Raw genomic sequence first — 26,470 nt, 5'->3', positions numbered from 1 at the left:
CCCCAGTATGCCCATGCTCCCCTCTCTCCCTTTCCCCTACCTCTCTCTTTCCCTGCTTGCAGATAAACAAACAAAAATACTTTCTAAGAAATTAGTTTTTCTCAGTGGTATAAATTATTACACACAGAAAACAGCAATTACCCAATTTTTGGCAGTCTGATAAGCAAATTGTATTTTACCTTTAACCCATATTTCTCAGTATTCTGTCAGGCACTGCCAGACACAGTCTGGAGCCTTCAGGAGAGGGGCCTGAGCTGCCAGGCACAGCTCAGAACCCCAGGACTACGGAGGCCACCCCCTCTCCAAGCCCGGCACACCTGAACTCAGGCTCTGCCCATAGCCCTGTAACCCTTGGCCAGTTGCCTAGGAAACGCCTTATCAGCCTTCACACAGCCCATCCCCTGAGACCCTAGATCACCTGGCCCCTCCTGCCATTGTCTGCCTGCTGGAATGAATGTCCCCATACGCTAATTAGGCATCAGAAATGAACTTGGTACATCCAGTCCCGTTAGGGTCCTCCCCCAACCGTCGGATGCTTATAACCCCATTTCTTTGACAACAAACAGAGCTGTTCAACAAAACTCCTCCCGAAAGTCATTTACTTTCGTGCGCTCACCCACCCCGGTTGCCTGGGCATCTTCGGGGGACTGCGGCCAGCCCCAGAGCAAGAACCCAGGAACCCACAGTATTCAATGATAAGTGGACATCACATTTACAACTGGAACAAAGTTATGTTGAGGATGATGTTACTTGAGCTTTCCAAAAGAGCTGGATGGAGACATGCTTTGGACTTCACCTGCATGAAAAAACTTGGAGCCAAGGAAATTTGTTCACTCCAGGTTCCGGAAAGATTGCTCAAACATTTGGGTTAATAATGATATTAATAATAAGGGGCTGGGAAGGGAGCTCAGAGCAGAGTGCATATTTAACAAGCACAAAGCCACAGTTTGACCCTCAGCAGCCCCTCCAAATAATAGTAAGTAAGAAAGAATGCAAGTAGAACCATGTCGTCTGCATTTCTATCACTTGAAAAGTGCTGGGGAAGACAGAGTACCAACCTCACACTCAACCACTCACGGGGGAAACCAAACTTGTCTCAGGCACAGAGAAGTGATCAAAGAGTTTCTGTAAGAAAGAAAGCAGGCCCCAGGAAAAAGCCCAGCACCTACAATTCTCCAGCAAGCAACTACATCCTATGAACTGCCCATGGCCTTCCTTAGTCCCCAGGCGAGAGTGCAGCGGGGTCCTCTGCTTCTGTGAGCCAGCCAGGGCCTTCTGCCCACCTGCTCTGATTTCCAAAGCAAGAAGGCTCAGCCACAGCACTACAGCCCGCCAACATCATACGTCACAGCAGCTTGTTGGGAAGGCGTTTGTGGAAAAGGCTCACTTGATCATGTCTGTAATATCTTAATAAGCAAGATTAATTCTGCCAACAGTTAAAAATACAAATGCAGACAAGTGTCAAGTTCTCCCTGCAGAATACCATATTCAAGTGCCTTCCATTCCAACATGCATTCCTGGACAGCGCGCTGCGAATTGCCCCCAGTGCTAAGAATGCCTGGGAAGAGACACACTTAGAAGCATCACTGGTTGTATGTGTCTGAGGGGACACAGAGCATGGACCACTGCCATTTAAGAAGCAGAAGGGAGGGACTCCAGAGGTGTCCTTATCCCTTGGGAGGAAGAAGGGGAGGCATACTAGCACCCCTGCCACAAAATGCACAGGCAGCTAACTCCAGGTAGAGCTGGATGGGGTTGTGGCGACAACTGGCCAGCATCTTTCCCTCCTTCTTCCTCTCATCTCCTTCCCTCCATTCCCATGATAAGAGGAGGATCAAAGGATTGCACAAGCCAGGCGGTATTTCACCTCCCATCAAGTCAGGGACCACAAACCACTCCTGGGGTACACATCATCAACTCTGCCCTCCCTGGAACTGAACCACTCAGGAACTCATGACTTTGCCTAGGAGAACACAACTGTCTTCCGTTAGTTATCCATCCAGATGTTATCATGGCTGAGGCGGCCATGGATGGAGACTGCAGGCAACTTCTAAAATGCAAACTGTTGCCAAAGACTGGATGCCCTCTAGGCTGGTTGGACCCTCACTTGTGTCACGTAGTGCTACAAGGACAGCCTGTGCCTGGCAGCCCAAGGCAGAAGCTGTCAATGTCATAAGGTCCAGAGCTGTTTGCACTGTCCTGTTCCAGCCACACCGGTGGTGGGGTGCTTGCCTAGCATGCCCACGACCCTGGGTTCAGTTCCCACACACAAAAGTCGCTCAGAGAAACTCAGCTACTAGTCTTCTGTACTGCCATGATCCAAAAAGCCGCACAACAGCGCAGAGCCCGTCATTATGTAATAATCTAATGCAGAAATTAGAGGCCTCACAAGCCCACACTGAAAGACACAGGACCACAGTGACGCGACCAACAGTCTGAGCAACCCCAGGCACAGGCCTGAGCTCCCAGCCACAGCATCTGTAAAGTTTCCTGTATCTGATACAAAATACCCATTAGGCCCCTGCTATGTAGATGCAGCGCTAGCTACTGGGAGAAAGGAAAAAGGAAGAAAAGAATAAATGAGACAAGACAGTGTGCCCTGCAGGGGTTCTAGAAGGCATAAATAGCCATTTGTACAAAATCTTCCCACGCATAGAGCTGGTCACTGTCTTTTATTCAGAGCAACAGGGTGTGACTGGAGAAAGGCACTGATGCTCAGGTGACTGGATTCTGTAGGGAGCTAATGCAGACGCCATTACAAGATGGCGCTGGCTTCCTGCCAGTCTTCCTTATTTAGGCAGCGCCTTGGCGCCAACCTCGCTTGAGGTTGCGCATGTGCTTGACGCACCTTGTCCCGAGCCTATCCCGTGGCTCCTGTGGGCGGGTGAGCCTATGGCAGCCAATCAGCAGGCACCCCGTAGTATTCTGCCCTATAAAAGCAGCTACACTCCTGCGCCCCTCGCCATCAGCTTTCCTGTTAACCAAGAGGCTCTCCAATAAAGTGTGATCAAGAAGGATCTTCGTCTGGTGGTCGTTCTTCTCCTGCAGGACAGGGGGCTCGCCCCAGGATTCAGCTCTTGAGCTGCTCTGTCCCACCCACATTTATCAGTGACCTCTGCAAAGACTTTGGTAAACAGAAAACTGACCCTGTTGCTAACACTCAGGGCCAGGGCTATCTACAGTACTAAACTTTTAGGGTTTTTTGTTTGTTTTGCTGTTGCTTTTATTTTTTAAAGGAAAGTTAAGAACATGAAAAATGCTGGCTACTTATTAATAAAAATGATAAGTGGGCTGGGGATGTGGTTCTCGGTAGGGTGCTTGCCTAGTACATCCATAACTTTCTTCTTGTTGGGACAAGCTATCTGAGCAGAAGCACCTTGGGGAAGGAAAGGGGTTTCATTTGGCTTACACTTTCACGGGGGAAATCCCTCCTTGGCAGAATCGACGCCTCCACAGCAGTACAGACAGCAGGGAGCGCAGTGCGTCAGTCTAAACTAAACTGCTATTATTTTTTTTAGGTTTTTTTTTTAATTTTTAAATTTTTATTAACATTTTCCATGATTATAAAAAAACATCCCATGGTAATTCCTTCCCTCCCCCCTGACACTTTCCCCTTTGAAATTCCATTCTACATCATATTACCTCCCCATCTCAATCACTGTACTTACATATATACAATATCAACCTATTAAGTATCCTCCTCCCTTCCTTTCTCTTCCCTTTATGTCTCCTTTTTAACTTACTGGCCTCTGCTACTAAGTATTTTCATTCCCACGCAGAAGCCCAGTCATCTGTAGCTAGGATCCACATATGAGGGAGAACATGTGGCACTTGGCTTTCTGGGCCTGGGTTACCTCACTTAGTATTATCCTTTCCAGGTCCATCCATTTTTCTGCAAATTTCATAACTTCATTTTTCTTTACTGCTGAGTAGAACTCCATTGTATAAATGTGCCACATCTTCATTATCCACTCATCAGTTGAGGGACATCTAGGCTGGTTCCATTTCCCAGCTTGCTATTTTTAAAAAAAAAAACTGGTCATCGAATTTTGCACAGAGACGTTGCCTCTCCCCCATAACTGGCTGCTGCCCCCACAATCCCCATGGGGTTGACCTGCATCCCCAATGAGGCGGGCCTCTTTGGAAAAGGGACGGGAGGAGGGAAAGGATGGTACCAACATGTGTTGTCTACATTCTAAGTGTGTCCATACCAAATAAAAGTAATTTTAAAAAAAATTGCTATGGAAGCAGGTACCCAGCAGGAAGCATGCACGTGATCTGAACTCTTCTTCCTTCTATGCTGCCATCAGGCCGCCTCCCAGAATCCTCTTGCACAACTGTCAGCGCACACTCGGTGTCACACTTGAAGTATTTTCTGACAGGCTGAGACTAAGGATCGGGGCAGAAACTTCAGGTGTTCTCTTTCCAAGTTAACACTGAGGACGGCCTGAGGCACATCACAGACACTAGAAACATGCCAGTTACTTGTAGACACACCCCGGGTGGCCTTGCCTCCCCAGCCCTGCCCGCTGCTGTCTCTGGAACTCAGCTCTGAGGAACAGCTAGAAAGTTAAGAACATCAAGACCCATAAACTGGGCAAAGAGGCACATGCTTGTGATTCCAGAACCTGCGAGGTAGAAGCAGGAGGATCACCGTAGGGTCAAGGCCAAAATGGGCTACATGGTGAACAGCAAGCTAACCAGGGCTCCACAGCAAAACCCCATCTCAAAACACAAATAAAAACCCCACAGACCTCTCATCCTCCTCTTCTCTCCTAATTCTTCTCATGCTCTGTCTTCCGATCTCTCTTCCCATCACACAAGCAAGAAATGGAACAGCTGAAGGGAGCACTGCAGAAGAGGGGGTGAAAAGACGGCAAGAGCCGCAAAGTGCACAGGAAGAACGCCCGAGGCGCGGTCCCCCCCCATGCCACAGGAAGTGACTGAGTGACTGAGGCCTTTGTGACCCCCCCAGTGAGTACATACCCCACTGAGGAGGGGAAGAGGAGCAGGGGAGAAAGGATAGAAGAGTAGAACCTGTTAATATATAAAACAAAACAGAAACGGGACAGGCAAACACCTGTACATCCCCCATTTGTAGCACTATGGGGCCTGAGTGTGGCCAAGGCACTGGCACATATGGACGTAAGAAAGGACAAGACACAGCTTCGCAGCACTGTTGGAAGGTGCCAAGTATGTCCCACACCAGGCAGGCTGTGCACTAAGGATCCCCTCAGGCCTTCTTCCATGGTTTCCACGCGGACTCGTTCTCTGTGGACTCTCCTTCCGCATAACATGTTGATCTTTTTTTTTTTTTTTTTTTTTTTTTGAGGTAGGGTCTCACTCTGGCCCAGGCTGACCTGGAATTCACTATGTAGTCTCAGGGTGGCCTCGAACTCATAGCGATCCTCCTACCGTGACCTCCAGAGTGCTGGGATTAAAGGTGTGCGCCACCACGCCCAGCAACATGTTGAGTTTTTGTCAGGAACATTTGCTTGTGCAAGTATTCACATGCAACGCCTAGATAAAAATTCTCTGCCTGAATGAGTGACTGCCACATAGTCCCAGATGCTGCAGGAAGGAATTTCCCTGTCAACAAAAGTCACTGCGCCCATCTCAGTCAAGCCAATGCACCTGGGGTCCTGTCAGCGGATAAGTGTAAAGATCTTAACATCTTAACTGAACATTCCACAGATCTTTCACATGGTGCTGTATTAAATACCCACATTAACTTAAATAAAAGGTAACTAGAAAATTTCTAACACAAGCACAAATTTGAAAATTTCACCTTATTTTATAATTTGAGATAGGGTCTGACTATGTAATACTGGCTGGCCGGGAACTCAAACGTGCAGCAATCTTCCTGCCTCCACCTCCCCAGTGCTGGGGTGTCAGGTATATGCCAGCACACCCCACTGAGACTTTCTTTTTTAATTGTTCTTTTGGGCACTAGAAAGACACTTCCATCCATGCTGACCGCATGGCCTCTGCCATCTGCATTACTCCAGTCGTATAGCGAGTATGCCAAACCACAGAGCTAAGGACTTTGCCCAGATTTTCCCAGCTAGAAAGTGGTAGTCAGATTCAAACAAGTAGCTCATCTACAAAGACCATACTCTTGACCAATATGGCATTCTATCAACTTAAGCCAGTTATTTACACCCCATTGATATCTACAAAAATACTGCAAAAGGCAAAAATGAAATGTCTCTTCATCCAGCTATGGCCCAGATATAGACTGAGCGGCTCTAACCTGAAATCCTGAATACTCCAAAGTCCAAAACTTGTTAAGTATTGACATGATGGCACAAGTGGAAAATTCCACACCTGACCTCATGTGAAAGACTACATACAAAACACAGGTGCAGCTGGGCGTGGTGGCGCACGCCCTTGGAAGGATTGCTGTGAGTTCAAGGCCACCCTAAGACTACATAGTGAATCCCATATCAGCCTGGGTTAGACTGAGACCCGACCTCAAAAACGAACAAACAAAAAACCAAAACAAAACAAAAAAACCACAGGAGCATTAATGAATAGGCTGTGAGCGCTTACTACCTAGCAAGCACAGAGCCTTAGCACCAAAGAAAATAAGGTGCTTCATGAAATATGAATATAGAGCCTAGACTTTGTCTCACCCCCATGGTATTGTTGTAGTCAGGTTCACATTGCTGGTAGAAATCACCTAACCAAGAGCAGCTTGTGGGAAAAAGAGGTTTATTTTGGCTTACCAACTTGAGGGGAAGCTCCACGATGGCAGGGGAAAACGATGGCATGAGCAGAGGGTGGACATCACCCCCTGGCCAACATAAGGTGGACAACAGCAACAGGACAGTGTGCCAAACACTGGCATGGGGAAACTGCCTATAACACCCACAAGCCCACCCCCAACAATACACCACCTCCAGGAGAATTTAATTTCCAATTGCCATCAGCTGGGAACATAGCATTCAGAAACCTAAGCTTATGGGTAATACCTGAATCAAACCACCACATTCTGCCCTTGGCCCCCATAAACTAATAATCATACATGATGTAAAATGCAATGCATTCATCTAACTTTAAAAGTCCCCATAGTTTTTATCAATTCCAATGATGTTCATACATCCCCATAGTCCAAGGTCTTTTAACTGAGCCATAATACAAAAAAAAAAAAAAAAAAACCCTCAAAAAACCCATAATGGCACAGAATAAGCATTCACATTGCCAAAATGGTACTGGGTATAGCAAAGAAATATTCAGCCAAAATACGATTTGAAACAACCAGGGCAAACATCAAACTCTGTAGCTTCAAGTCCAACAACTCTAGTCAGTAACAAATCTCCAAGTCCACTAATTCTAACCAGCAACCAAGTCTCTGGAATTCCAATTCTGCTCCTCCTGCTTTAGGCTACTCACAATCCTGGAAAACTTCATCAGGGCCGGCAGCTTTCCTTAGCAGCCATCTCACGGTCCAGACATCTCCACTGCAGGCCATGGTTCATCCTCATGGCCCCATGGGGTCTCCATGCAGGCAACCAGCAAACCTGCTTCACACTGCCAATGGCCATTTCCAAAACACAAGACCATGTTGCAAACTCAATGACCCTCTCTTTCCTGCATTTCTTATACTCCACAATACCAGGTAGTATGCCAATTTGTTAATCCAGGGGGGAATAAAGCAGACTTTGAAGAACAAGACACTCCTTGAGCACTCAGGCCCCTTCAAAAGAGTTTACATTCTTCCTGTTGCCCCAGTTCAGGTCATCTGGCCCAATCTCAAAGGCTATAATGCAGGTGAATGGGCAGCAATTTAGGCCCAAAGATTTCATTTTTTCTGTGCCATATCCTCTGCTCACACCAGTTCATTTCTACGCAAATCAACCCTGCACAACTTCTCAGGACACAGGTGTAATAGCAAGCTTTTCACACAACTTGCCTATAGCCCAGTCCAAGCAAAGCTCTCTCTCACCCTCATAAACCAAATCTCACAGTCCATAGTTCTTACTACATTCAGATCTTTCAACTCTGACCAGAATAGTCCATCAAGCTGTACTTACAGCACTGCAAGGCATCTCTTAGACCAAGGTTTCAAGCCCTTCCACATTCCTCTTGAAAATCAGCTCCAAAAGGCCAAAGCCACACAGTCAGGTGTCTAGCAGCAATCCCACTCCTCGATACCACTTTACTGTTGCAGTCAGGTTTGCATTGCTGGTAGAAATCACCCAACTAAGAGCAGCTTGTGGGAAAAAGATGTTTATTTTGGCTCACAGACTCGAGGGGAAGCTCCACAATGGCAGAGAAAACGATGGCATGGGCAGAGGGTGGACATCACCCCCTGGCCAACATCAGGTGGACAACAGCAGTGTGCCAAACACTGGCAAGGGGAAACTGGCTATAACACCCATAAGCCCGCCCCCAACAATACACTCCCTCCAGGAGGCGTTAATTCCCAAATAAATCTCCATCAGCTGGGAACATAGCATTCAGGACACCTAAGTTTATGGGGGACACCTGAATCAAACCACCACAGGTATCTTACCATGTATGTGTAAATATTCCAAAATTGGCAGAGCCAGAAGCCTGAAACACTTCTAGTCCCAAAAATTCTGGGTAGGGGACACTCAATTTGCCCAAGGAAATTTACAGTGCTTTATAATTTTTAAATTTTATTTAGGCTGTTTGTAAATAATGCGTTATTTCAATATAACAAATGATAAAGACATAACTTGCTACTTAGAAAACTCAATGGATTCATGGCTTAGCTGGTTAACATGAGTGTCTAGTAGTAGAAAATTCAATGTAGGGCAACACCTTAGTCCTTTTCTTTTTGACCAGGCTAGCCTCATCTCCTGGCCTCAAGTAATCCTCCTGTCTCAGCCTCCTGAGTAACTGGGTCTACAGGCACCTGCCACACATCCTTCTGGTCCATGTTTAAGGAGGAAAAAGAAATCCTTTAACAAGGTATTGTGTGCATTAGCCTGAAGGACTAAAGGAATCTAAGATGCTCAAGATTGCTGGCAGGTAAAGCATTAGACACAAGGGGCCCCTGTCACATCCAGGGTGAGGGAGAAAATGAATGTGCTAAGTGATGAAATTTAGTTTACCCACGCTGAAACTCTGAGGGTACACCCTTCTTCCTGGTGCGAAGCTGTCCTTTACTTTAGTAAAGGAGATATCAAGACACAGTGCTGCTTTTCTTAATCTGCTTATATGGAACACTTTAACAAGTTGGAAGACTCCATCAAAGTTTTATTTCCACTCTTTTGTGGGGTTTTGCTCTTTTTAATTCTCTGATCTGGGAAGCAATGAGATAAGACAGATAGATGCCAGTCTTGAGAAAGAAAGCACCAGGTAGTTAATAATGTGGCTAGAGAGCATTAACCAAAAAAATGTCAGCAACCTTGGAAAATTTCTTTCCACTGCATAATTTACAATAGAAATATAGACTGACCTATCCTCCTGGAGAAATGAATATGGCCTCAGCTGACTAAAAAAGCCAGGTGCTTGACAGAGGGGCTCCACCAGGCTGGTTTCCTACGTGTGCTGCAACGGTAACTCTAGACCCAGAAAGCAGAGGTTTAAACTGGAACCATGCTGCTTAAATTTAACACCATTATCTTGATGAGTCTTCGCTGCCACCACACTCCCTTCTCACTGAAAACATTACCCTTGAAACAAGTAATTTTAAGGATCCTTCTCAATGTAACCTCACCGTGTAACCACCCTACCATTCCATCACAATTTGTATAGTGAATCCTATACTTTAAGTAACTTTATCAACACACGTAATTAAGGGTAGAGAATAAAATGAGGAAGCAAAACCAAAATCCCTATTCCATTCGAAACCTTACAGAGGAAAGCATTCGCATCACAAATTCAGCTGTAAGTCTTCAGATGCTCTCCATGTGGCTGAGATAACAAGACAGCTGGGTGGGAAAGCATCAACTTCAAGGACTTGTTTTACTAATGCCCAGAACAGAACACAGTGAGTTTAAAGGCTTGTTAACCTTCTCGATAAACTGCATGAGACAGCTGTGCCCAGAATTCAGGCCATTCTTTGCCCTTCCTGGCATTCCCGAGGGTCCCAGTTTGAGACTCTGACTGTATGTGGTCACTCATGGTAGGTGTGAAGTCCAGGGAGTGTCTCCTGGAGAAACAGAGATGCAACAGCAAAAAGCAAAGCTTTCTTTTCCTCACAGGCTTGCTTCCTCTCTTTCTTCCCCAAGAATCTCAATTTTCTCCCTAAGGGAATGGCAGGTAGATGTTTTCCTCTTCACTTCTGACAGCAGGAAAGCCAGGACACCAGTGACTCCACACTGTTATCCCAAAACTCAGGAGGTGGAGGCAGGAGAATCAGGAGTTCCAGGCCAGCCTTCATTACATAGCCAATGCAAAGCCAGTCTGAGCTATATGAGATCCTGTCTCAAAAAAAACAAACAAAACAAAAACAAAAACAATGGGGGCTGGGGAAACAGCCCAGTGGGTAAAAGCACTTGCTGCACAGGCATGAAGGCCTGAGAGAGCCTGAGTTCAATACTCAGAACCTATGTAAAAAGCCAGGTACAGCCACACATGCCTGCAACTCCAACCTTGTGGGAAGAAATGACAGAAGAATCTGAGGCTATCTGCTGACCCAAACCAGAAGCTCCAGGTTCAAAGAAAAACTCCATCTCAAACAGATAAAGAGGACATCTGACATTCTCTTCTGTTCTCCACATGCATGCACATCTGCACACACAAGTGCTTAAGTATACACACACCACACATAATGCACTCACAGGCACACGCCAAGAATAATAAAGAGGAGATGAAGGGAACAAACCAAAGTAGAAAGTGAGAGAGAGAGATCATCCTACTAGGGGAGATAGAAAATATTAGGGGAACTGGAGTTGTGCAATGTTATAACAAAATCCTCAGAAATAAAACAAGCTCCCAAGGAGGCTTTATGCTATCAGTCCTGTGAATGTTTATTCTCTATCCCATCCATACACATTCCTCGTAGCATGCCTGTAAGGACATCTTAGCAATCCCTGACACACACACACACACACACACACACACACACACAGAGTGAATGTTCATTCTCTATCCCATCCATACACATTTCTGCAAACAGCGGCATGCCTGTAAGGACAGCTTAACAATCGGATACACACACACCTCTACAAAATGAACTCTACTTGGAACATCCACATCAAATGCTTTTTAAAGCATTTGATTTTATTATAAAGCACTGTAAATTTCCTTGGGCAAATTGAGTGCACACGTGAAAGTGGCCATTCTAGCTAAGGCAAGCAGAATGTCTGGGGGAACCCAGGCCCCTAGTCAGCTGGCTGATAAGGACCTCAGTTCCTAGAGCTGGTAACTGTCTTATTTCACTTGACACCTTCAACCCTCCCCCAGCTACTGCAAGCAAACTGAGCCTTCCAGGCTGCCCTGACCTCCCCACTGTTCCTGACACTCTGACAGAAGTAAATTAAATTGCAACCCACTTCAGTCCAGTTATCTGTTGCCTCCTCACTCTTTTTGACTCAATTCTGTATTTAAGTACAATTAGGATAAACCTGACTATTAGAATTTGGCAAACAACAAAAACACCACCACCAAAAACCTTATAAACTATGTAATCCAGTCTCAGGTTATACAGATGAAGAAATTTAGAAGCAAAAGTAATCCATCAGGGGCTAGCTCAAAGATACAGATCAATCAGGGTGGAGAGATGGCTCAGTGGTTAAAGCACTTGCTTGCAAAACCTGATGGCCTGGGTTTGATTCACCAATACCCACATAAAACCATATGCACAAAGTGGTACATGCATCTGGAGTTCATTTGCAGTGGCTAGAGGCTCTGGCATACCCATTTATTCATTCTCTCTCTCTCTTGCAAATATATGTATTTTTAAATATTCTTTTAAAGAGGGCTGGAGAAATGGCTCAGGGGTTAAGGCATTTGCCTGCAAAGCCTAAGGCCCATAGTGTGATTCCTCAGTACCCATGTAAAGCCAATACACAATGTGGCACATGCGTCTGGAGTTTGTTGGCAGTGGCTGGAGGCCCTGGCACACCCATTCTCTCTACATATCTGACTCTTTTTCTCTCTCAAATAAATAAATAAAATATTTTTAAAAGATATTGACCAACCCAGTAACATTGGGAAGTACTTTCACTGCATCACGTCACTACACCACACCCCAGATGGAACTCTGCGTGGATAGATGCCAAGGGTTCTGCTGAGATCACCAGAGAGGACTTGCAGCAGGGAACCCACAGGCTAAGGCTGGAGAAGAACCTGTGCTTCCCAACAAGATGGCATCACACACATATCCAGATCCAAGGAGACAGAGGTAGTTCCTCCACTATTTTCCCCAGGGAAAATCCAATAGCAAAGGGTTTTAAGCAGACACACCTGGCTGGAGAGCCCTTGGCTTGTGAAACTGGACTCCAAAGCTTGGCTTGTTAAACTAAGCCAGCAGTCCTCAACCTTGGCTGCCCATAGGAAGCAAGTGCCAAGCTTGCGAATGAAGGGGAAATGTAAGCATGTGTGACTAGAGATGGTTGTTTAAGTCGTTAATGTTCTTGAACATTCAACCTAGTCAAGCCCTGAGCTCTAGAAACCTCCTAGAAACTAAGGAAAACAGTATCTACTTTGCTCTATACAAACCCCTGACCTATGGGATCTGTGGATGTAATGGAGTGGTCACGTGGACCACTCAGTGGTGGAGAGCTCTGGTCAGCAGCACTAGTCCACTGGGACGCCTGAAAATCTTTTAAAACCCTCACGTCCAAAGCGCACTACCGCTGCGTGGAGCCCGGGTGTGGGGAGGACCCAGGCATCAACTGTAAGCACCCTGGGTGAGTTTAAATGTGCAGTCACTGTTAAGCGCTACTGTTGGGCTGGAGAAATGGCTCAGTTGTTAAGACACTTGCTTGCAAAGCCTGACAGCTCAGGTTCAATTCACCAGTACCCACATAAAACCAGATGCACAAAGTGGCACATGTGTATGGAGCTCATTTGCAGTGGCAAAAGGCCCTGATGCACCCATTCTCACTTTCTCTCTTAATAAATATTTTTATTTTAGTTTATTAAATATTTTATTTATTTATTTGACAGAGAGAAAGAGGGAGACAGAGAGAGAGAATGGGAGCAACCAGGGTCTCCACCCACTGCAAACAAACTCAAGATGCATGCGCCACTTTGTGCATCTGGCTAACATGGATCCTAGGGAATCGAATATGGGTCCTTTGCTTTGCAGGTGAGTGCCTTAATCACTAAGCCAGCCCAATAAATATTTTTAAAAAGACTATTGTCTAGCCAGGCATGCTGGCTCAGGCCTGTTATCAATAATAGCCATGAGTTCAAAGCCAGCCTAGAGAGGAGAGGGAGACACTGCTTCAAAAAGAAAAGAAAAGGCTGGAGAGATGGCTTAGCGGTTAAGCGCTTGCCTGTGAAGCCTAAGAACCCCGGTTCGAGACTCGGTTCCCCAGGACCCACATTAGCCAGATGCACAAGGGGGCGCACGCGTCTGGAGTTCGTTTGCAGTGGCTGGAGGCCCTGGTGCTCGCATTCTCTCTCTCTCTCTCTCTCTCTCTCTCTCTATCTGCCTCTTTCTCTCTCTGTTGCTCTCAAATAAATAAATAAATGAGACTTTTGTGCCTTTCCCTTTAAAAAAAAAAAAACAAAAAACAGCAGAGGTAGGATCGCCGTGAGTTCAAGGCCATCCTGAGACTACATAGTGAATTCCAGTTCAGCCTGGGCTACAAGGCCCTACCTCAAAAAAAAATTTTTTTCTAGACCTGCCCTGTACATTACAATAGCCACCTGCTACAGATAGCTGTTGAAATTAATAAAAATTCAATAAAGTTTAAAATTCAGTACCTCAGTTAAACACTAGACAAATTTCAGGTGCTTAATAATCATATAAGCCATATTGGACAGTGGAGATGCATAACATTTCTTGTTTATTTTTATTTATTTATTTGAGAACTACAGAAAGAAGACAGACAGAAACAGAGAGAGAGAATGGGTGCATCAGGGCATCTAGCCACTGTAATGAACTCCAGACGTATGCGCCATCTTGTGCATCTGGCTTACTTGGGTCCTGGGGAATCAACCCTTGAACTAGGGTCCTTAGGCTTCACAGGCATGCGCTTAACCACTAAGCCATCTCTCCAGGCCAATACAGAACATTTCTATCTACAGGAAATTCTATTACAAAGGACTTTAATAGATTTTTTTTTCCCTTTAACAGCAGTCTTTATGTGTGCACGCACGTGCGCGTGTGTATACTGTATGCACATGTGTGTGCCCCATATGCACATGTGTAGCGGTCAGAAGAATGTTGTTTCCTTCCTTTACTCACCTGTGTACTTCCTTGAGACAATCTCATCTCTGAACCAGGAGCTGCCTTCCCCCACCCCCAGTAGGTTCTCACTCTAGCTCAGGCTGATCTGGAATCCACTATGTAGTCTCAGAGTAGCCTCAAACTCATGGCGATCCTCCTACCTCTGCCTCCCGAGTGCTGGGATTAAAGGTGTGCACCACCTTGCCCAGCTAGGAGATACCATTTTTAAAAATTTATTTTTATTTATTTATCTCTCTCAGAGGATGAGAGAGAGAATGGGCACACCAGGGCCTCCAGCCACTGCAAATGAAATCCAGATGCATGGAGGATCAAACCATCAAACCTGGGTCCTTCGGCTTTGCGGACAAGCTCCTTAACCACTAAGCCATCTCTCCAGCCCTGGAGGTGCCATTTTCACAAGCCCCAGAGATCCTCCAGTCTCCACTCTCCATAGGGCTTGGAGTTACAGCTAAGAGCAATGTCTCTCTGTGTGCGTGCATGCACGTGTGCGCAGGTGTGCCATCATGGACAACCCTGAGGCATCTGTGCTCTTCTTCCCCCTCTTTCAGACAGGGTTTCCTGCTCTCTAGATTCTACCGACCTTGCCTCCCATTTTCCCATTGGTGCTTTGGAATCCCAGACACACGCCCCACTTTGTGTCCAGCTTTAAATAGGTGCTGGAGGATCAAGCTCAGGCAGGCAGACTTTGCAAGCACCTTCAACTTCTAAGCCATCTATCTCTCTAGCTCCAACAGCAGTTAAGCAGAGTCCTGAGCTGCCAGATCACCCAGGAACTTGTCAGAAATGCAGTCTCTGGCCTGGGCAGAGAATGTTTTGGGGTAAGGCCCCTATAAGAGGTTCAACGAACACTCAAGTCTGTGTTGTGCACTCATTTGTGAGTTACACAGAAAGGGGAGTTGTCAGAAGTGGTCTTCCTACTGTTTACACAAAATATTTTTTAATTATTTTATTTTTATTTATTCGAGGGAGAGAAAGAGAGAATGGGCATGCCAAGGTTTCCAGCCACTGCAAATTAACTTCAGATGCAAGTGCCACCTTGTGCATCTGGCTTATGTGGGTCCTGAGGAGTCATGGGTCCTGAGTCAAACTGTGGTCCTTTGGCTTTGCAGGCAAGTGCCTTAATCGTTATGCCATCCCTCCAGCTCCAAAATATTGGTTTGACTCAGGGTCTCATTGTAGCACAGGCTGATGACCTAGAACTCAACTCTGTAACCCCTGAACTTAGGGCAATACTCTTACCTCAGCCTCCTGAGTGCTGGGACGACAGGTGTGAGCCACTATGTCAGACTAAAATAATTTTTTTCTATGTTCTCTCTCATGTTTAAATCTGAAAACAATTGGCTTTTAGCTTCACTATAATGAAAAAGAATAGTGTACTGTCATATAGTTTCTATGATAAGTATCTGTGTCAGCAAGCTTGAGGAGAAATGCCTTTCCATTTCTAAGCAAATGCCTCCAAAACCATACCACTGCCGGGTGTGATGGCACACACTTTTAATCCCAGCACTCGGGAGGCAGAAGTAGGAGGATCACCATGAGTTCGAGGCCACCCTGAGACTACATAGTGAATTCCAGGTCAGCCTGGGATAGAGTGAGACCCTATCTCCAAAAACAAAACAAAAACCAAAAATAAAACCACTATTTATCATGACTAAAAAAAAAATCAGGTATAAGATCTAAACATATGGAAATGGCTAAACAACATGAAGCTCAACAGAGCATTATTATTGAATTTAGAATTGAAAGCACATAGTGTAACAAGATACAAATGAAGAAAAACTCATTGCAAAATTGTCACTGCAAATATTTATGACATAATTGTTTGTTTCTGCCATGATGCTGCATATAAGGCTCCATAAGCAAAATGTTTTATGGTGATGAAGCAATTTGTTAGAAATATACAAGTATCCTTTAATGAAAAAATCCACCATAAGAACAATTTGGCAAAATAATCCTACTTTAATCAATGGTTCGCTGAATTGTCAGTCTCTTAGCAACACGAAATCATCCCTGGACGCAGGCAAATGAAGGGGCTTGAACTGAACTGATGAACTCTAGGTTCTCCTATCCTCATGTTTCAGAAGTCAGTCCAGGCTGCCCACCCCTCCAAAGCCAGAGACTAGCTGGTAAGAAGGAACCAGGTTTATTCCAAGTTGGCAATCTTGTCCAGCATCCTCCAGTCTAAGGATTTAGCCATTAACATCTTAACCATCTAAGTAGGGCCTCTGTTTGGAATTTAGAATGCTGGGCAAGAGAAGGAAGAAGGATTGGGGAGGGCCAACAACCTCCAAGGAAGACAAGACAGTAACCAAAACATAACACCAGGGGATGGGGAATGATGGCTAAGTGGTTAAAGGCAGTTGCTTGTAAAGCCTACTGGCCAAGGGTTCATGATTCAATTACACACACATGTGCAGGTGAATAAAAAAAATAAGTAAATAAAGTACCTTTATAGTCATGGAAAATGTTAATAAAAATTGAGAAAAAATAAAAATACCTGAAATATTTTAAAAAAATAAAAAAGATATATATTTAAAAACAATGCCAGCTGGATGTGGTGGTGCATGCCTTTAATCCCAGCACTGGGGAGGGAGAAGTAGCAGGATTGATGTGAGTCTGAAGCTAGCCTGTGACTACAGAGTGAAATCCGGGTCAGCGTGGATTACAGTGAAAGCTTACTTGAAGAAAACAAAGACAATGCCAAAGAGAACATCTCATTCTCTATTTTTCCTTCTGAATCTCAGATCTACAAATGTAAGAATAATCTCTAACTTTTAAAAATGAAATTGCAGAGAAAGATGTAAAAGCCTGACGTATGTGTGTACATACACATGTGCACATTTGGTTTCTAACTAGTTATTCGGTGGTAATGCCAAATAAACTAATTTCCAAAGGCGAATTTCTTTTCATTTTTCCAAGTACAAATTTCCCAAAGTATTTTGTATCGTGATCTTTTAGAAGATTAGTCCTGGGGCTGAGGATATGGCTCAGTAGTAAAAAGTGTGTGCTGGGCAAACCCTACAACCAGAACTCAGATCCCTAGAGCCGCATAGCATGGTGATACAGTGGTGTGCACACCTGTAATCCCAATGTACCCACAGCAATGGGAGGGACAAGCAGAGAACACTGAAGCTTGCAGGCCAGCTAGTCTGGCTTTCACGGTGACAAACAGGAGGCACCCTGTCTCAAACAGGGTAGAAGATAAGGACTGACACCCCAAGGTTATCTTCTGACCTTCACACATGCACCATGGCCTGTGTACACCCCCAACCCCAGCGCTGAGTCCCACATAGTCAATCTTTTTTTTTCTAGTTTTTTGAGACCGAGTCTAATGTAGCTGAGGCTGGCCTTGAAATCCTGAGCCTCCTGCCTCCACCTCCTGCAAACTAGGATTATAGCCCTCCTAACTAGATCAGCTCTTTAGTGTTTTCAAATGTTTGCCTATGAATTTTAGCACTACACCCTTATGGACAGCTCTCTGTCAACAAAGTTAATTTTTTAGTGAAGATACAAAGTAATCTGTTTCAGTAGATCTTGTTGATTTCTCTACTACTCTCTTTCTCTGAAAATTCCTTTAAATTCTAAACACATCAACATCTCTGCTCTACCTCCAAGGAAGATATGGAGAAAGGTAACTGGCTGTACAATTATGAAAAACCCTCATGTCTTTCAGGAAGCCCTACTCAGCAATTCTTTAAAACATGAATGCATGGCACATGGTAATTTCTACTATCAACCTAGACAATACACAGTTTCCATTGATCTCTTGATTCTGCCAGAAGCAGATAACTGATAGGGCAATAAATAGCCAATCTGGTATTGTTCTGGAAATAAAGCATTTTACCCCAGCCTGACATAGGCATAAACTTCTTAAACAGACAAAACAGTTTCTTAACTGAAATTTTTATCATAGTGATCCAAAACCACAATCAAGCATTTGTCCTCAGCACTTTGTTCTAAGCACAGCTAATTATCTTTCTGGATATGGGTAAATGACAGGTGTCCACAGCAGCATTTACCAACGCTCTTACAAAACAAGGAAATCACATCTTTATTTTACTTGTTGAAGTCAGAGAAGTGATCTAACAAAAGCTTTGAATAATAACTGCAGACAGAGCTGACAAAATGCTGTGTGTGCTGGGAATTAAGAACCTAAACATGAGCACACAGAGAACTAACACCGAATCTCTGTCCTGCAGAAACTCAGACCCAGCTGAGAGGCTAGTACCTGAGAAATATCCCTAACATAAGAGACCAAAAGAGACAAGATGCACTGAGGTGGGATGGTGGGCAGACTATGCACAGAAAATTATCATTAAGAGCCTCAGACAGTAAATACCACAACCTAGGAACACAATTAAGTGCTACTTGAAAAAAATCAGGGATCAAGCTGGGCGTGATGGCACACGCCTTTAATCCCAGCACTCAGGAGGCAGAGGTAGGAGAATCGCCATGAGTTCAAGGGCACCCTGAGACTACATAGTTAATTCCAGGTCAGGCTGGACCAGAGTGAGACCCTACCTCAAAACAACCTCCCCCCAAAAAAAATCATGGTTTAAAAAAAAGGCATTAAAAATTAAAAATAAAACAACAGAAAAGAGAAACTGAATGTAACTGTTGGGGGAAAAGTGAAGGAAATCCTAGCACTCTGCAGGCTGAGGCCGGAGGACCAAGAGTTCAAGGCCAACTGGTCTACACAGTGTGTTCCAAGCAAGTCTGGAGTACATAAAAAGATCATCCTCCCCTCAAAAAGACCCTCTCTCTAAAAAAAGAAAAGAGTAAATAAGGAAGGCCACACCCATCCCTCATGAGCTAATGAGTTAAACCTTGGGAGGAAGTCATTTCTTCCGTGACACAGGCACCAGTAGGAGATGGAAAGTAGGAGGAGTACAATGCGACCAAGGGGAATAAGGGAGAATACTGCGGGGTGCCTCTGACCAAAAAATGTGACATATATGTATGAAAAGGTAAACAACAACAACAAAAACCGGCCTGGAATTCTAAACCAAAGGGGGAAGAAAGCATACAAATCGAATCAGAACCCAAGTCTTACCCATTAAATTTGTTTTTTTCAGATTTTAAGTTTGTGACTCAATAGTGGGCTGTGGAAGTAGTTCAGTTATAATCACCATTTGAAAATAAATTAAAACAACAGGAATCGAGAAACAAGAGCCACTGCACAGTGTGGAGAGCGGACTTTCGGAACCTGACACCACTCAAGCACACAGGCTCAGAATATAAATTCTATTCTCAAGTACACACCAGAACAACAAAAACAAAAAATAAAATAAAATAATAGGATTTTCTGGCGGTCCTGGGAGTGAACGTAGGGACCTGCACATGCCGCGCACGCGCTCCACCACTAAGCGATTACATCCCCAGCTCCCCAAAATGATTTTTAAATCACCACTTTCATACCACATGATAATTGCTTTTAGCGTTGTTTTTAAACAGATTTCAGAAAATAGAAAATATTGACTGCTAGTGAAACTATTCCATTGTAATACTCTTCAAACTGGCAGAATCAGGGCTGGAGCGATGGCTCGGCAGGTATGTGCCATGAGAGCACGAGGACTTGTGTTCCCACATAAATGCCAGCGTGAGGGCACACGCCTCCGAGCTCAGCACAGGGCAGGTGGAGATGGGGTCCCTGGGGCTTTCTGGCCAGCCAGTGAGCTCTGGGGTCAGTGTGAAGCCCAGATCTGGGTATTGTCTGGAGTAGAGAGCAGTGGAAAAGTACACCCAACATCAACCTCTGGGCTCCACATACATACTCACAGAAGTGTGCCCACATATAGGAACATGCAAACACAAACCAACTCTGCAATATCACGGCTACAACACACATGCTCCTGCATGGGTGAGCCCTAAATAGTCCCTGTTCTCATGACCAGCTCTGCAGTAAAGCCCGGGAGAAAAGTAAGAACACAGAACTCAAGTCTCCAAGTGATTTCACAATGGAGACTGTTACTGCTCTTCAGATCACCTTCCTCATTTTGTATGACTGTCACTAACACTTGAAGTTTCTTGAACAGAGGAACCATGCTGGGAACTTCTGACACACATGTATAACCTGAAAAATACATATGCAGTTGATCAAGAAATAGAGTTCTCCATCAGGCCCTTTCCTACCTACATTTCGCACGCACACTACGCATCTAGCGCTGATGCTCTTTCACTAGCAGCCTGTATTTAGCCCAGGCCTTCCTCTCCACACAGTCTCACTAGATATGCATTTCACTGTGGATGCTTCATTTACAGTTCTCCAACATTATACTCTCCCCGATAAGGCTTCATTTCCCAAAAGTTAGAGGGATCAGAGCCATATATTCATAATCTTTATTTGCAAAATCCCTAGCATAAGACTGGAGAGATGGCTCAGAGGGTTAGAATGCTTGCTAGGCAAGCATGAGGACCTGAGAGGAGCTGATTTATCCTGAGTTCAGTTCCCCAGCGCTCACATAAACACTGGCCTCACACACCTGTAAACCCAGTTCTGTGGGAAGTGAAGACCACAGAATTGGATGTACCACATTCAGGCATAGGCACATGCAAAAACAAAACAAAACAAAAACCCACCACTATCGTCACCCATAGTAGATGCAAATACTGATATTAAGGCCATTAAAATATTGGTTAAAATATGTATAAACAAGATATATATATTTGTGCATACAGATTTTATTTTCAGAAAAAAATGGCTCAGAAATAAGTGAGGCAAAAGCTGGGTGTGATGGCAAATGACAGAAATGCCAGCACTTAGGAGATAGAGGCACAAGGATCAGGAGTTCAAGACCAGCCTTGGCTAGATAGTGAATTAGAGGCCAGCCTAGGCTATATAGCAAGTTCAAAGCCAGCCTGGGCTGCATGAAACCTTGCCTCATAAAAATAAGAGAGGAAGCGGGGCATGGTGGTGCACGCCTTTAATCCCAGCACTCGGGAGGCAGAGGTAGGAGGATTGCCATGAGTTCAAGGCCACCCTGAGATGACAGAGTTAATTCCAGGTCAGCCTGGACCAGAGTGAGACCCTACCTCGAAAAACCAAAAAAATAAAATAAAATAAGAGAGGAGAGGGCTGAAGAGATGGCTTAGCAGTTAAGGTGTTTACCTACAAAGCCTAAGAACCCATATTCAACTCCCCAGATCCCATGTAAGCCAGATGCACAAGGTGACACATGTACAAGGCCACACATGTGTACAAGGTGGCGCACACGTCTACAGTTCTATTTCAGTGGCTGGAAGCCCTGGTGCACCACCAAGTCTCTCTCACACACGTGTTCTCTTTCACTCTTGCTCTATCTCAGGGGGGAAAAAAAGCCAGTCTGTTGGGCTTGCCTCAAAAATAAAAGAGGGAGAAGAGAAAGGAAACCCCCCAATCAGATGTAGAAGAACATGCCTGCAATCCCCGCGATGGGAGAGGAAGGGAGGAGGAGATCAAGGCAGGCTGGGTTGCATAAGACCTAGTCTCAAAGAAAGAAGAGAGAATAGAAAGGGGAGAAGGGAAGGGGGGGAAGAAGAGGAAAGGAAAGTGCGGTAGTTTGAATGGATGACCCCCAATATATTCAGAATTTTATTAAAGTTTGTAATTTAAATCTGCAGCCACCTGGCTGGAGGAGGTGTCACTGTGTGTGGATCTGGGCTTCCAGAGTAAAGACAGGCACAGTGCTGGAGTCCAGAAGTGTGCTTGCTTATTTGCTTGTGGTGACTTGGGATTTTCCTGTCTCTGCTTGCACCTGTGAAAGGGGCAGCTTCTTCTGCCATTATGTAACTTCCCCTCTATCTTCAATAAGTCCCTTCCTCCATAACTGTGCATGGTTTGGAAGTTCATCCCAGCAATATGAGGCTGACTACTACAGAGGGTAGCCACGGGAGTGAGAAGAAAACTGCCCTGTACCTTTCACCCACTTGGACAAATCAGAGATTCGCATTCAATCCTCACCCCACCTCAACAAACTGCCTCGCTTCCAAGCCCACTCTTCACCTCACACTCCTACACACAGAATCGCCAACAGCCAGCTGTGGCAGGAATGCTTTCACTTTCATTGACAAAGGACTTTCACCTCATCTTGCAACAGTGGCTCTATACACAGACCAGCCCAGATGCACCTGCCCATCTGCAGGCTACCAGAATGCTGCGTGGTGTCCACAGCCCCTCCCTGCTCCCAGCACAACGCAGACACCTGCCAAGCACCTGCTATGGGCCAGGCACTGTGTGGGAACTCAGCACATAGGGAAGCGGAGCAAGGTACCTGCCTTCCGGGAGCTCAAAGCCTAAAGGGCAAGACAGAAGAATTAGGGGGTTTTCAAAGTTGAGTATCCACACAAGGGCAGAAGTGCATACCTCTGTAATTACCATCTTGTAATTTAAATATTTTCCCTCTTTCTCCCCACACACAGCTTTCACAGATGAGGAGCTCTGGCAAAAGCAAGGAACTACAGCTATTTTTGGATCCCCTATACCAATGACAGTCCTGACAGGTACTTCATAAATGTCTCCTGGGTAGCAATGCCACAGTGGCTCCCCCCTCCCCAACGGTATTTTAAGAAAGAAATTGGTATGTGTCTTCATGTTTCAGAATGGCTAACAGTATTGTTGGTCAACTATTAACCTGGACCTATGCAAAGAGTTACAACACTAGACTTTCAGCACCAAAACAAACATTTTTAACCTGAGAAATCCTCCGGTCTTTTAGTCTCAGTAGTGCAGTCTTGGCTTTGCCACTGTGCAAGAGGTAACTTATGAAAGCTAAGACACTTTCTCTTCCTAGAAGTCAGTGTACTCTCTCCTTGTTCTTATTGGTAAACTGAAAACTTTCACCCAGTAACTCTGAATTTGTATTCAAATGAATGCATGGATAATCACTTGCAATTTTCAGAAAAACACAAGCTCTCGATTTGATAAAATTTTACCACTACTTAAGGACCTCTTACGTTTCAGACTGGACTTCTAGGGACAAAAGTCAATGCTCTCAGTATTACACCCATTCACCATTGTCCTCTGAGCTCTATCCAGAGACAATGACAGAAATGAATTGTTAGCACACCATAAAGCACAGTTGCAATCATCAGGCCACAGCCCAAGGGAGGAATTGTTTCTATTTTTAAATACACTGTTGCTTTAAGGGGAAGCTCTCTGAAGAAATTGAGAAACCAGGCTGCACAGTGGAAATCAAAATGCACCTGGGGTCTTCATCCATGCAAAGACAGAAATCCTAACCTACAAGTGTCACTGTGGTGTTTCTTCTCAGGTCTACCAACTGCATGACCAGGGCAGGGGCCAGCTCACTGAAAGGGCTCCTCACCACACAGTCAACTCAAAGAGCAAGCTGGGGGTAAGTCCCTACAAACCTTCACTCAACGACCCTGATGCGCACCTACCACTAAAACTGGCCAAAGACAGGTCCACACGGACAGTCTCCCACTCCACACTCTGAGACCTGCGGCGACAAGGCTTCATTTCAATGAACAGTAGCTAACAGCAGCATTCATTAAAGGGGCAGGGACACAGTCTAGTAGTGGCATTTCCTAGCAGGCTTAAAGCTCTGGGTTCATCTCCCCAACCCCCTACCTCGACCACAAAATAAATGAATGAAAGGATGCGCGAACAAGTGAAGCATACATGCATTCATATACACATATTAAAACACATATTCAGTTAAAAAGAAAGAAAATGGAAGAATGGTGAGAAGCAGCAGCCACATAACAGGAGTAAAATAATCGACCCAGTACCCAGATTGCTCTGAGTAATGTGACCCATTAAAGCTCTTTTGGAATAACAAAAAATATTCGGTTTGGAAAGGCAAAAAAAAAAAAAAAAAGCTATAGTGTTACAGACATTTAACTTAATCTCTTAAGTATTTTGATTTACTCAATGAGTTTACTCACAATCATGAAACATACTATCTACACAACTATACATACATCAAAAACTATTGTGGAACAGTATTTTCAGTGAATCTAAAAATACTGCCTAAGGAAACATCCATTACCATAAAATGTTTGACAGCATTTTAAATAGCTTAGCCATTTGATGTCACTGTAAGAATCTGCTAGAAATAGCAAAATGTTTGCAAAGTGCATAAAACTTGCTAGGCTCAACACAAAAAGCAAAGAATTCCCAATCATCTTACCTCCTAATGTCTTTTCTTTTCTCTCAAATTTAGCAAGGCTGTGCCTAAACACAGCATGATTATTACAAGAGGAAACAGCTGCCATTAGCAATGAAGTAACCACCCCCACTTCAAAGTCCCTTCAGCCAACTCTCTGAAAAGCAAATTCACTGCGTTGTAGCTCTCGGATCAACAGGTGACTGAGGCAAACACACTCCTTTCCAGCCAGAATCAATTTCAGAGAATCTCCGTTTTTCTCTTCTATTTTTACAAGTTTCTAAGTTGCCATTTTGAATGAATTCCAACCTATTTCTTCTCAAGGGCTTACCAAAAAATGCTAAATATTCAAATTATTTTAGGGCATTTTCCCATACTGCTGCATGGAACAGGACAGAATCAATAAGGATCCCACAGTTGCCACTTTTCAAATGCAAATATGTTGCCTTCTAGAAAATGCGGGTCCTTTTTACACATCTTCCCAGTATCTACATAGTTCAGGGCTCTACTTTTGTTTCCTTGAGAATCAAAATTCGCCCAGTACATTTAGGCATCATCTCAACTCAACACCACCACCAAAACCAAAAAAAAAAAATAGATGTTTAAATGGCCCAGCCGGAGCTCGCATGGTGCAAGGGTGTTTGGCTGTACTGCGCCCCCGCCCCCATTTTACACCCAAAGGAATCGAACCGCAGTGACAGACATCACGGGCGCAGGGATCCACTAATAAGGCCTTGGGTTGGTCATTTGCCCGGTGTTCTTATCCGTAAAATGTGGCCTTGGAGCTCATCATCTCCATTATTCCCATCAGACCTGAGCCCTGTGAGGAGGTCCAGGTGTCTCGGAAGCACCAGAGTGCCCAGCCCCGAAGGACACCGCGGTAGGTGGGAGGGGACTAGAAGGGGCGACCCAGAGGGAGGAGAGGAACTTGGACTTGCAGCCGCTCCCCACAGGAGCGTGCGGCAAACTTGAAGCCACCCTGCTAACAATGGGAGGGCACACTCCCATTTTCCTGGCTCGAACTCGCCGAGCCGGCGGGGAGGGATCCCGGGGCCCGCCTTACCTTTCTCCCTGCTTGGTGTTGGAAGGAGGGGGGTGCAGGACCGTCTGGTTCCCTTCCATCTCCACCACGCACTTGGTGTTCAGTTCCAGTTCTGAAAGCACAGGGGCACAGCGACGTTCGCAGAGGAAAAAAAGAAAAGGAAAGAAAGAAAGTCCGGCGAGCATCGGCGCGCGCGGCTCGTCCCGGGAGGCGGCGGGGCTGCGCAGCCGGCGCCGCGGGCACCGGGCGGGGGGCGTCCTCCGGCTGCCACCGCCCCGGCGCCCCGCACTTCCCCGAGTTGCGCCCCCGCCGCCCTGGGCCCGGGCGGGAATCAAAGCGAACGGAAGAGCTGCTCACCTCGCCGGTTCAGGGGCCGGACCCGGACGGCAACTTTTACCTTGGTGTCCGACATGTTGGCGGCGTCCGGCCGCGAGCGCCGCCCTCCCCGGCCCTCACGCGCCGCGCCGCCGCTCCGCGAGCTCCGAGACGCAGCGCCGAGGCGCGCGGGCCATCCCGGGGGAGCGACGCGGGGCGCCGCGGGCCCGGGCGGGGAAGGGCGCGCGCGCGCGGGCGGGGCGGGGCGGCCGAGGGCGGCGGGGGCGCGGACGGGGCCGCGGACGGGGGCGGGGGCGCGCCGCAGGCCCAGGCGCCGCTCTAGCCGCGCGGGCCCCGCCGAGCGCGCCACGCCGCGGCCTCCCGCGGCTGCCCGGGCCCCGGCCGCGCCGCCATCTTCCGCGCCCCGCGGGGCTCCGGCCTCGGGGAGCGCTGTCAGCCGCACAGCCCCGGCCCGTGCCCGTGCCCGGTGCGCCGGCCTCGCCCCGCCCGCCCTCCTCCGGCGCCCCGCGCGGAGCTCGGCGGCGGGATTTCTGATGTTTGCGGTGCACCGAGACTAGGGGCGGGTGTGGGACTCTGGCACCGAAACCGGGTTTGTGAGCAGCCCGCTGTGGCCCGGGCCCCTGGGCTCGGGCGCGGGGAGGTGGC

General features: G+C 46.1%; 1 protein-coding gene across 6 annotated transcripts in view; it reads right to left on the bottom strand.

Moving 5' to 3' along the window:
- Positions 1-25,931, bottom strand: part of Kif13a (kinesin family member 13A) — a 213,424-nt gene extending 187,493 nt beyond the window's left edge. For all 6 annotated transcript variants that reach the window (XM_045136321.1, XM_045136320.1, XM_045136323.1 and 3 more), the window contains exons 1-2: positions 25,847-25,931; positions 25,511-25,601 (exon numbers count right to left, since the gene is read on the bottom strand). In XM_045136321.1, the coding sequence (XP_044992256.1) occupies positions 25,511-25,601; positions 25,847-25,901 (146 nt within the window). In that variant the 5' untranslated portion in view covers positions 25,902-25,931. The remainder of the gene's footprint in view (positions 1-25,510; positions 25,602-25,846) is intronic.
- Between the last annotated feature and the right edge of the window lie 539 nt (positions 25,932-26,470).

The sequence above is a fragment of the Jaculus jaculus genome, chromosome 17 (assembly GCF_020740685.1).
Source record: "Jaculus jaculus isolate mJacJac1 chromosome 17, mJacJac1.mat.Y.cur, whole genome shotgun sequence".
NCBI classification, from domain to species: Eukaryota; Metazoa; Chordata; class Mammalia; order Rodentia; family Dipodidae; genus Jaculus; species Jaculus jaculus.
This window is presented reverse-complemented; position numbering and strand designations above follow the sequence as displayed.